The sequence below is a fragment of the Astatotilapia calliptera genome, chromosome 17 (assembly GCF_900246225.1).
Source record: "Astatotilapia calliptera chromosome 17, fAstCal1.2, whole genome shotgun sequence".
Taxonomy (NCBI): Eukaryota; Metazoa; Chordata; class Actinopteri; order Cichliformes; family Cichlidae; genus Astatotilapia; species Astatotilapia calliptera.
Window position 1 is genome coordinate 33,009,734 of NC_039318.1, and position 12,136 is coordinate 33,021,869.

Genomic DNA, 12,136 nt, shown 5'->3' on the forward strand with positions numbered 1-12,136 from the left:
TGGGTGCATGACTGGATGCGTAAAGCGCTTTGGGGTCTTTAGGGACTAGTAAAGCGCTATACAATTACAGGCCATTTACCATTTTACTTGTTTTGTCAAAGTAAGCAAGAGCAGGCTGCGCTATTACACTCTGTGTGTACCAGAGTGTTTATCAATACTCTAGTCAATATACTGCATCACATAATGCGGTGGTACATAAGACGGGTACAAGACGAAGGTCAAATCACAAATAAGGAGCTGCACTGCCACCAAGTGGATGCCTAAGATATTTTAAAAAAAAAACAAAAAAAAACAGATCTCAAGCACACTGCGTACAGTTCAAGGAAATGAAGAAACAAGTGTTTTCTATAATTAATATTTCAATTTAATTTCCAAGTCTCGTTTGACACTTGTAAAACAGCTTTATCGAAAACAAACAAACATGTAGAGGGTGGTATAAAATCTAAGGAAAAGAAATATTCACAGAAACAGACGTTGGTGACTTGAAGGCTTTTCATCTCTCCATCACACATAGTTCAACTGTTGTACATGTATGTGCAGCATTTCCGCAGCTGTACATATACGTACAACTGCTTTCAGCATAGCTGCAATATCCACTGGTCTTTTTTTCCCCTCCCCAGTAATTCAAGCGCATGCCAGGAATAATCCGATTATTGCATTCTAAACTACAACAGGACAGGCGGGGAAAGCGACAAAAAGTTGCTATTTACATTCAAGCTGATGGGTCTGAGCCCTTGCTGTCCACCAGATAAATCTGAGGTATATTATTTACAAGGCTGCCATGCGGGTACATTCTTAAAGTAAAAAATCAGAAACTCCAAACACTGTTAAAAAATACAGCTCTTTGTTGTATCATAAGCACTCTGTGGTGAAAAAGAAACATGTCTCTAAAAATGCAAATGAAAACACAGCAGGCTGTCAATCATCAAAATGTTCAAAGAACATGCATCTACTCTAACTGAAGTCTTGTGTGCTGTTTGTTTGCTGTTGTGTTTTTTTTTTGCTCATGTCCACCAGAAAGGGGACACACATGTCCTCAAATCCACTTGGAGTTCCCTTGTAACTTAATATTTGAGGATGACGCCTCAGTCCTCAAATATCCACAGGATGTTCACACCTGAGAGGCCCAGATTCACTCTCCTGAGGAGAATATGAGAACAATTTAACCACAGTACACAAGACAAGGTCAAAGTAGTCACTTAAAATAAATAAAAGTCTATCTTAAATCTGAACTTTAGTGCATCATTTCTATCGGGAAAATGAATCATTTCATGATTCTTTCTAATGGCTCTGTTCACGTTGGAGATTAAAATCCAACTAGCTTTGAATAAAGAGAAACACTCACCCCAGCATCCCTGACTCCTTGGTCTTAATAACATAGAGGAACATGAGGATTGTGTGGAACAGGTTGTTCCTGCCCTGTAACCGAAATCAACATAGGTTCACATCAGCGCAATAAAGTGTTACAAACAAGCAAGAAAACCTCAAATGTTACTGAACGATACGCCCGTTACATGCTGGCTCTTTCTCTAGGACGAGGAAGGCCCATGGATTTAAAGTAACAAGAGTTATTCTTTTATGAATAAAACATGGGTTTTTGATTTGCAAATCATTTTATTCAGCATCCCAACATTTGATAATGTGATAATGGCATTAGTATTTTAAGTTATCCTCCATGAAGGAGATTTTAATGTTTCCTTGGGAAAACAGAGGAATATGTAACAACCGCAAAATTATTGGCTACATTGTTAATTTAAACACTGCCTACAAATGGCCAACAATTTTACAACTGGTGCATTCCTAAAAAAAAAGAAGAAAATAAAAAGGAGTGAGAACCTTGGGAAGACTGTAGACATGTCCTTGGTAGATGAGCTGGTAGTGAGGAGGAGTGGTGCTGCTTTGATGAATGCAGAAGAGGTTCTCCTTGGTAACATCTATGAGTTAATACAAAAAGGTGACACAAAAGAAAAAAAAAAGCAATGCTGGATTTCAAGGAGGATCAAACAGTGGCCATCTTAAGTCTTTAAGTACTATTCTTCAAATCCTATCTAATGTTGTGCTCACCAGGTTTGTCCGGGGTGTGGCTAAAATGTTGAGAAGTGAAAGTCTTCCCATCTGGGTACTTTGGGTGCGGAGGCAGCCTGGAGTCCAGGTATGTGCAAAACACATGCATGAGGATCTGAGGAGACAGACACGTAGTTATTGTGACACAACTGAGCCACAGCGTGTGCAGTAAAAGAGCAAGGTCGCTTTGATCTGACGAGTAGAACAATTACGGTAATTATTCCAACCTTTGCTACTGACATTTACTTTTTAGCTCATTCACACCCCATCCTTGTCCTTTAGAAGCATTAAAAAATCATTTATATGATGAGAACTGAACACTGGAGCAATTTAAACACATTTTGAGTATACTCACATGTGACATTTATTAAATGCACATAATAAATAAATAATTGCTGCTCATTATGTCTGTGTGGATATCGCTGGGTGTGGTCATGTACACTCACAGCACAGTCAGTAGGAAGGTCTGTATCCCATTTCCTGTTCTTCAGGTCACCACCACCGTTCCAGCGAAAGGAGCTCATACAACCGCTGTGAGCCAGCTCTGACACAAAGAAGAAATAAAACACACAGCACATATGCAGTGAAGTCCAATCACAGGTCCACAGTGTTCATTTTTCATGGCTGAAAATAACACATTTTATTTAGTTTGATGCAGGTATACAGGACTTTTTATATATATATAAACACCCAGCGCGCCCCTGCGGGCGGTTTATCCTTCAAGCTCGGGTCCTCTACCAGAGGCCTGGGAGCTTGAGGGTCCTGCGCAGTATCTTAGCTGTTCCCAGGACTGCGCTCTTCTGGACAGAGATCTCCGATGTTATTCCCGGGATCTGCTGGAGCCACTCGCCTAGCTTGGGAGTCACCGCACCTAGTGCTCCGATTACCACGGGGACCACCGTTACCTTCACCCTCCACATCCTCTCGAGCTCTTCTCTGAGCCCTTGGTATTTCTCCAGCTTCTCGTGTTCCTTCTTCCTGATATTGCTGTCATTCGGAACCGCTACATCGATCACTACGGCCGTCTTCTTCTGTTTGTCTACCACCACTATGTCCGGTTGGTTAGCCACCACCATTTTGTCCGTCTGTATCTGGAAGTCCCACAGGATCTTAGCTCGGTCATTCTCCACCACCCTTGGGGGCATCTCCCATTTTGACCTCGGGACTTCTAGGTTATACTCGGCACAGATGTTCCTGTACACTATGCCGGCCACTTGGTTATGGCGTTCCATGTATGCCTTGCCTGCTAGCATCTTGCACCCTGCTGTTATGTGCTGGATTGTCTCTGGGGCATCTTTACACAGCCTGCACCTGGGGTCTTGCCTGGTGTGATAGACCCCAGCCTCTATGGATCTTGTACTCAGAGCTTGTTCTTGTGCTGCCATGATTAGTGCCTCTGTGCTGTCTTTCAGTCCAGCTTTGTCCAGCCACTGGTAGGATTTCTGGATATCAGCCACCTCCTCTATCTGCCGGTGGTACATACCGTGCAGGGGCCTGTCCTTCCATGATGGTTCCTCGTCTCCCTCCTCTTTCTTGGGTTTCTGCTGCCTGAGGTATTCACTGAGCACTCGGTCAGTTGGGGCCATCTTCCCAATGTATTCTTGGATGTTCATTGTCTCATCCTGGACTGTGGTGCTGACACTCACCAGTCCCCGGCCCCCTTCCTTCCGCTTAGCGTACAGCCTCAGGGTGCTGGACTTGGGGTGAAACCCTCCATGCATGGTAAGGAGCTTTCTTGTCTTTATGTCAGTGGCTTCTATCTCCTCCTTTGGCCAGCCTATTACCCCAGCAGGGTACCTGATCACGGGCAGGGCGTACGTGTTGATGGCCCGGATCTTGTTCTTACCATTCAGCTGACTCCTCAGGACTTGCCTGACCCTCTGCAGGTACTTGGTGGTTGCAGCCTTTCTAGCGGCCTCTTCATGGTTCCCATTTGCCTGCGGGATCCCCAGGTACTTGTAACTGTCCTCTATGTCTGCAATGTTGCCTTCTGGTAGTTCAATCCCCTCAGTTCTGACTACCTTCCCTCTCTTTGTTACCATCCGACTACACTTCTCCAGTCCGAACGACATTCCAATGTCATTGCTGTATAGCCTGGTAGTGTGGATCAGTGAATCGATGTCTCGTTCACTCTTGGCATACAGCTTGATGTCATCCATGTACAGGAGGTGGCTGACAACTGCTCCGTTCCGTAGTCGGTATCCGTAGCCAGTCTTGTTAATGATCTCACTGAGGGGGTTCAGGCCTATGCAGAACAGCAGTGGGGACAGAGCATCTCCTTGGTAGATCCCGCACTTGATGGTAACTTGTGCTATGGGCTTGGAGTTGGCCTCTAGTGTTGTACGCCACATCCCCATTGAGTTCCTGATGAAGGCTCTTAGGGTCCCATTGATCTTGTACAATTCTAGGCATTCCAGTATCCAGCTGTGGGGCATTGAGTCATAGGCCTTCTTGTAATCAATCCAGGCAGTGCACAGGTTGGTCAGTCTGGTCTTGCAGTCTCGGCTGATTGTTCTGTCTACCAGTAGCTGGTGTTTTGCACCTCTGGTATTCTTGCCAATTCCTTTCTGTGTCCCGCTCATGTATTGACCCATGTGCCTGTTCATCTTAGCCGATATGATGCCTGACAGGAGCTTCCATGTAGTACTGAGGCAGGTTATTGGTCGGTAGTTGGAGGGGACCGGTCCCTTCTTGGGGTCCTTGGGGATCAGGACCGTCCGGCCTTCGGTTAGCCATTCCGGGTGTCTCTCGTTAACTAGCAGCTGGTTCATTTGTGCTGCCAGACGTCTGGCAGCACAAATATATATATATATATATGTATCAATTAATGCCTATATGCTTTAATATTAAACGCACCCTTTATCCGGTCCACTAGATACTCCTGGTTGGGTGTGATATCCAAGTATTGGACAATAGAGTTCAAAGTAGGGATGGAGGAGGCTTTGGTCACTGCTGCCTGTTTCAGACTGCTTATGCTGGCCTCTGGTGGAGAAAAAAAGTGAAAAGGTAAAGTAGCTGGCATAACAGTGCCTACAGAGTGTCAATTTCAATTGATTTGGAAATATTTTGAGGCAACTCCTTACTACTCATCAGTCAATAGCAGATTTTAGAAGTTTACCTCCTATCTGGAGCTCTGGGCAGCCCATTCTCCTGAGCAAGCTATTAACTGAGTCTATTTCTTTGACCAAGGGGACCAAGATAGTATCACTGATCCACTGCAGACACACATAAAATTATTTTTTAAAATTCAGATCAAATATTTCTGGACACCTGGAATTCATTAAATATATAGATATAAGTGAAGCCCTACTCACATTTCTAAGCTTGGCTGTCCAGCCATCAATGCGATCCAAAACCGGGCGACTGGTTGTGATTCTCGCCCACACCTACGTATCAGAAAGGAGATAGAAAACATTTTCAAAAGAGCCAACTATAGTTTAAAGAAGAGACAAAAAAAGGCTAATCTTTCAACTGATAAACCCCGCCCAAAAAACAAATACTGACACACAGACCTCCTCTGCAGCCTGTTTGGAGCCCAGGTCCGTCTCATCCTTGTGGGCAGAAGGCGCCTGAGAGCGGCATGCAGGCTGGTAAAGGAACTTCCTCAGGCTCTGCGCATAATCTCCCACCGAACGGTTGTAGTTCCAAAACGTAGGACTGTGACTTGGAGACACAGACTCTGGACTTCCTACACAGGGAATGACGCCATCATGACATCAGAAGTGACCTACTATGTTAGAATGGGGGATACTCATGCTAACTATAGCCAAAGTTTCAAATAGAGCTGGGCGATAGAACGATAACGATATGTATCGCGATATAACTTTTACTCGATAGAGAAATTAAGCTATCGCGATAGACCTCGCCGCTCTTGTCCTCTTAAAATAAAAAAATAAAAAAGGTCAGCCAATCCAAATTAAGTAGCGCAGAGCCGAACCAATCGCAGCCGCAGCGTCACGTCGCGTGACTTGTTACGTACAGCACAAGTGCCAAGCCGCACGTGTGTTTGTTTGGGAAGCAGCCAGCGGGTAATGGAGCCAGCGCATAATGGAGGAAATGAGTGTGCTGACTAGAAAAATCAACCGAGCGTGACCGAAGAGAAAACAGATGATGGTTCCAATGCCGGAGAGATTGTCGAACGGAAGAGCCATAGAAGTTCCGTAGTGTGAAGGTATTTCGGCTATTTCAAGTCTGACAAAAAACAGAGTAGCGCGCACTGTAAATTGTGCCGAAAGCAAGTCTGGAAATACAGTAAACTGGTGCATGCGTCACACTGTGCACCACGTTATTGTTTCGGTGAAATGAATTTCTACAAGACTGTTACTGTTACTTCTACTCTCTGCAGTGTTTAAATGCTTACATATACACACAGTTACTGTCCGTCCACACATACGACTCTGTTCTGCTTCTATGCCCCAGCTTTGTTTACTTTTTCCCACCGAGGCTTCTAGACTTCTGATTGGCCAACATTTCTGCACGGTTAGGAATCTAGCGTCACCTGCTGCTTTGGCATGTTCATAGCAGTGTTTTCCTTCATTTCTGCCTTTATGTGTGGACGGGATTATTTTTTAAAACGAAAACGGAAAATCTCCGTTTTCAAAAATACCCGTGTACGTGTGGACGTAGCCTCAGTCTCTGACTGGAAGCGCTAATTCGTCATTCGGCTTTTGTCAGACTAAAGTAACTGTTAAAACTGTTTGAAAAGCTAAGCTATACAACAAGGAGAGATTGAGAATTTCCTTTTAGTTCTCAGTTTATTTGATATTGACAAAAGTTAGTCAGTTTTGTCTGTTCTTCTGTAAAACAAACTAAGATTTATTTTTAGAATTAATATTTTGTTTCTAAGTGGAATTGACAATTTAGTAGTCTGTTTCGTTTGTTCATTTTGAAACTTAAACGCTTTAGCGGCTGCCTTTTGTGTAGTTTGCAATATTTGCCTTTATTTATCTGAAAAAGTCTCATGTTCCTTAAGTACATCTACCCTGTTGAACTTATTATGGGAAATAAATATTTAAATAAAAACAAGCTGCTGATTATTTCACATTTTACTTGTGAGCAACGGCACATTTAAATCTTACAAATATAGTTATTTGGCTTATATCGTGATAGATATAGTTATCGCCTGAAATGAAAAAAAAAAAAAACATATCGTGATATGAAAAAATCTCATATCGCCCAGCTCTAGTTTCACATAATAAGGATTTTCCACTCTTGGATCTGTACAATGTCCAAGAGAGGCGCTATCCTTCAAGGCTGTAGTTCAAACCTTGCTTGTTAGCATAAACCCAACTGCCTAATTGTATTCATTCATTCATGCTTTAAAAATCGTGAATGAAACCTACAATTTCCTCTGTGATCTACTCTACTTTAGCTACCTACCAAGCTGGCTCCGATGACTCCTTTCCTCCTCTGTTCGCAGGAACCTCTCCAGACTTTTCAGATCCTCCATGTAGTCCTCCTTGCTTCCAGGGGAGTTAAACACTGAGGGAGGTGTGCGGTAACGAGCCCTCAAGCTGGAGCCTTCTGCTGACCCAATAGTAGTGGGATAAGGAGAGGAGCCAGAGGGTGGACTGTAGTTCAGCACCTGAAACAAGGAGAATCGTTAATGGAAAGGAAATGGAGTTCAGTTTTCTTTTTTTCTCGTGTACTCATGTCACTCCTGGTTAAAAGTACCTTTCCAAAGGACACAGAAGGGGAAAAGGGGCCTCCTGCACTGTTTGTTGGGGATGGGTTGCTGAGTGTGGGGCTATATCCAGGAACACAGCTGGGGGAGAACTTGGGGCTGCTGGAAGCTGTACGAGAGGGACTAAAGCTGAGCACGCTCTGGCCCTGCAAAGGAGATGACTGGGCTGGAGCCGGAGCTTCCTTCTTTTCTGGCTTTTGGGGCGGAGATGCCTGAATACCTGCAAAACAAAAAACCCCAACTCTGGCTCATATGTTCATCTAAAGATCGGATGGGGCTTCCTTTCTGCTACTTTACTTGCCACAAAGGATCTTGAACATAGCAAGAACTGGATAAAAGGTGTGGAAAAATATAAACCATAAATTTGCGCCTCACTTGTGTTTCTCAGACCCAGAAGGTGATGCTGCTCAGGGCTTACAGCAATTGTGGACGGAGCCATTGTGTATTTGAAATACTTCCAGAAGTCAAAAAGAGCATTGAGGCTAAAAAGGGAGGCAAGCACCAGTTCTGTAAAAGAAGAAAAAAACGAAATAAAAGACTGTAGCAGAGCATGAACATGCAGGTGGCAAATTAAAAGCCATTTCCCTGTATTCCTGGCATGAGTCTTTTCAGCATTATATATGGTATCGTGCAAAATTCCTCTCATGTGCAAACGAATGGAAATACAGCATGAAAAACAAGTCTCTCAAGTTACAATTTAAAGTTGTTGTAAAAGCAGCCAATGTCCAAAGAAAAACTCTGAAAGAATTTCAGAAAGTCAGGACAACTATAAGAAGAACACATTATAACCCTACAAGAAAGTCTGTTTGCTTGGAAGCAAAACATGAAGTGAAGCATGAGTTAAGACTTTTCTACACTGTAAATGTTACTTTAAGCACAGCTGAGAATAAATAGGACTTATTCTGAACAGAGAAACAAAACACAATTCTGATACGTAGCCTAATACGGTATATTAGGTCTGCGTTGCTGTTTGTGCAGTAGTGTAGAGGAGCCTCACCGATGTACCAGATAGGCCAGTAGGTAATGTTGTAGTATCGGCTCAGCAGCTTGCCTGACCTGATAGAAAAGTAAAAAGTAAAACCAGACGGGTACATAACCACACCGCCAAGCACACAGCATTATTTAACATTGAGGTATGTAACTTACATTTCAGTGTAAATCATGCCAGCAAGAGATACGTTTAGAACAGCCCAGGCAAGGACCACCTGACGAGCCTGCTCCTCCCTCCTCATCCTCAGCGCCCTGTCTATCATGCTGGGCATTCCCTCCTTCGGCGGAGTGAACATGGTTTTATCCCACTGATCAGGCTGAGGGAAAGCATAAAGAAATAACTGTTCTCTGGCTCGGCAAGGAATAAAACCGCGTGACAGTAATAGCTGTACTTGGCTCGCGACTACGGGTACCATAGCATAGTTTAGTTAGCCCGGCATACTAACAGGAAGGGCTAGCTAAAGTTAGCTAGCTTACAAGTTAAAACAGTTCTAAGTTAGAGGCTTGGTTACACTTTATGCGCCCCTTCTCATTGTTAAAAGTAACAACATTTGAACCAAACATTAATACAACCACAAAACAAACACAAAGCACAGGGAATTTAAGAAATTCATACCACGCTAAAGTGAATGACAAATGCGGCGCTGCATGATTTGTATTTCACCGGAAGTTGTAGGGTGCACTTCCGGTACCTTCTATATACGCATCAAAGCTGCTCAAATTTCAATAGTAAAAATAAAATATTATTATATTCTTATATATATTAATGCAGACACAATTAATTATTTGTTCATTTTCTGTAAGACTAAAGTAGTAGATTGCGCTTTAATCTTAGAAGGTCACAGTTTGTTTCAGGTCATAAATATTGAAACATGTGATATTAATATGGCCAACTGGGGGCGTTGCCCATCTTGTTTTACCATTTTCATTCACGTAGAGTTGAAATAAGGTATTAATGGCTTAAACTAAGGTCTAATTTTGACAGACACATAATCACAAAAAGACAAACACAACCTGAATTAACTAATAACAGAAGCTATTAGTTATAAAGTTATTCTATTTGTATTTAATATCTTGAACGAGAGGGAGACAGGTGTAAGAGTGAAACTGCAAGGAGCAGAGGTGGTGAAGGTGGATGAGTGTAAAAACCTCATCCAAAGGAAAGGGAAGGTTTACAAAAGGCTTGAAACCCCATTAATAACTATAGGGACAATCAGTCCCATACCATATACTGTCATGTTAAAATGTTTCAGTGATCAACAATTCATGCAGGAGTAAAAAGTGTGACAACCAACCCTGGTCTACCCTACATCAGAGGGACAGCTAGGGATGAGCGGTTAAGAGACAGAGTGAGAGACGCAGGGCAGAAAATGTTTGTGCGAAGGAGGGACAGTGGATATACTGTACAATGGGTGTTAAATATGGAGCTGTCAAATAGAAGAAAAAGAGAAAAAACGGCGAGAAGATTCCTGGATGTAGTGAAGCAGGACATGCAGAGAGGTTGGTGTAACTGAAGGGATACAAAAAACATGGTGAGATGGAGATAGATGATTCACTGTGATGATCCTAAAGGGAGCGGCAGATTAATTGTTCACGATGCAGACTTCTCAAAAACTCCCCCTAGGATCAGATGTTCTTAGCATCACTTTACTAATAGTCTGCTGTTTAAGAAAGACTGATATTTGTGAATCATGCCTCATTTGCCTCAAGATCAAACACAAACTGAACAAATTTTCAAAATTCAAGAGCATATACAAACAACATGGAAAATAGATAAATACAAATAAAAAAAAGTTAACAGAAAAAATAAAATAAAAGCTGTATTTTGAGGAAAGAAAGCCAACAAATCCTCAGTGTGAACTATGGTGGAGGGGGCATCATGGTTTGGTACCTTATTTCTTGGTCACCTGGAAATCACCTTGAAAGCAGTAAAGGGGAAAAGATGACTTTAAGCTTTAATCCTAAAATGTAACAGGAAATAATCAAGGCAGCAGCCTGTGAGCTGAAGCTGAATCTGGAGAAAACGGTGTGTGTGTGTGTGTGTGTGTGTGTGTGTGTGTGTGTGTGTGTGTGTGTGTGTGTAGAGGAGGTGGTCTGGCATTTAAGGTTTTCAATATATCATTTTCAGATTTGGTTTGAAGATCACACCAAATATGAAAATTAGCAAAGACTTTATATTTCCACCACAAGTTTTTTTTATGGAGCATCCTCAAACATTACAACAATATACTAGACCTAGACCTTTTTCAATATGACAACCTACAACATCACATTGACACCATAACAAAATTACACAGTGTGTGAACATATCTTAAAATCTCAAGTTTTTCAGCTTATACAAGCCACAAATGCTCGCTAAATTTGGCTCCTGGGTGTGCTCTCTGGGTGTTCTTGTTCAGGATTTATTCCAGCCAATATCTGGCAGTAAAATTCTGTATCAAATCAAAAAGGTCATACACGTTCATAAGTCGAACTACTTCGGGGCTTGTAGTTTAACTTTGATGAAGTACAAAACATTTGCTGTATGAAAATGTTCATCTGTGGTAAAATACAAATAATCAAGATGGTTTGCTGGTGGTGCAGTGTTTGCTTCCGGGACCTGAGGTTAATCTCCATTTCTTTCTTTGTTCTCTTCCTCTCCTCTTCATAAAATTTGATTTCTTTCTGGTTCTCAACCAGCATCTGTCTTTCTTCCTTACACTGGGTGAGCTGCTGCCTCAGAGCAGCATTTTCTGCATCCAGCTCCTGACTATCCAGAAGGGCTTGGTGCAGGGTTTGCAGCATGCTGTTGGGGAGCATGTCCATCATGCTGGGATGCAAAATCAGGCTGCACTTGTTCAAGTGACTAAAAGACAAAGAAATACACATGCAACACATGCAAAATAAACACGTTTTGATTCACTAAAGACAGTCACTTAACATTAAGATGAATTATTCTCAACAAGAACTGTATACTATTCACAAACTCATGCAAACTGTTAGATCAGCGGTTCGAGAACTCCAGGCCTCAAGGGCCAGTGTCCTGCAGGTTTTGGATCTCATCCGAGGTCAGCACACCTGAATCAAAGGATTAGTTTATTACCAGGCCCGTGGAGAACTTCAAGATATGTTGAGGAGGTAATTTAGCCATTTAAATCAGGTGTGTTGGATCAAGGACAAATAAAACCTACAGGATACCGGTCCTTGAGACCTGGAGTTCCCCACCCCTTTGTTAGAGTGTAGGTAGATCTAATGGCCATCAGGCTCAGCATGAGGCTACCAGTATGGGTCATTAAAACTCATCCCACCCTTCTTTCATCCTGACCCTCCCTGGAAACTTTATTTTTTGATCCAATCACACAATTGCATTTGTACAGAGATAAGATGAACCAATCAAAGAATACTGGACTGTCCTAAACA

At 42.5% G+C, this 12,136-nt stretch overlaps 1 protein-coding gene across 1 annotated transcript; it reads right to left on the reverse strand.

The window, feature by feature from the left end:
• Nucleotides 1-341: 341 nt before the first annotated feature.
• On the reverse strand, nt 342-9,428 carry tmem209 (transmembrane protein 209). The gene is made up of 15 exons (XM_026148146.1): nt 9,354-9,428; nt 8,894-9,054; nt 8,745-8,803; nt 8,123-8,254; nt 7,738-7,967; nt 7,444-7,648; nt 5,577-5,752; nt 5,379-5,450; nt 5,183-5,279; nt 4,921-5,046; nt 2,511-2,608; nt 2,065-2,179; nt 1,837-1,934; nt 1,346-1,419; nt 342-1,140 (listed from the first exon to the last, which is right to left on the reverse strand). Exons 2-15 carry the CDS (start codon nt 9,031-9,033, stop codon nt 1,086-1,088), a joined length of 1,677 nt encoding a protein of 558 aa, XP_026003931.1. The 5' UTR covers nt 9,034-9,054; nt 9,354-9,428; the 3' UTR covers nt 342-1,085.
• Nucleotides 9,429-12,136: the final 2,708 nt, after the last annotated feature.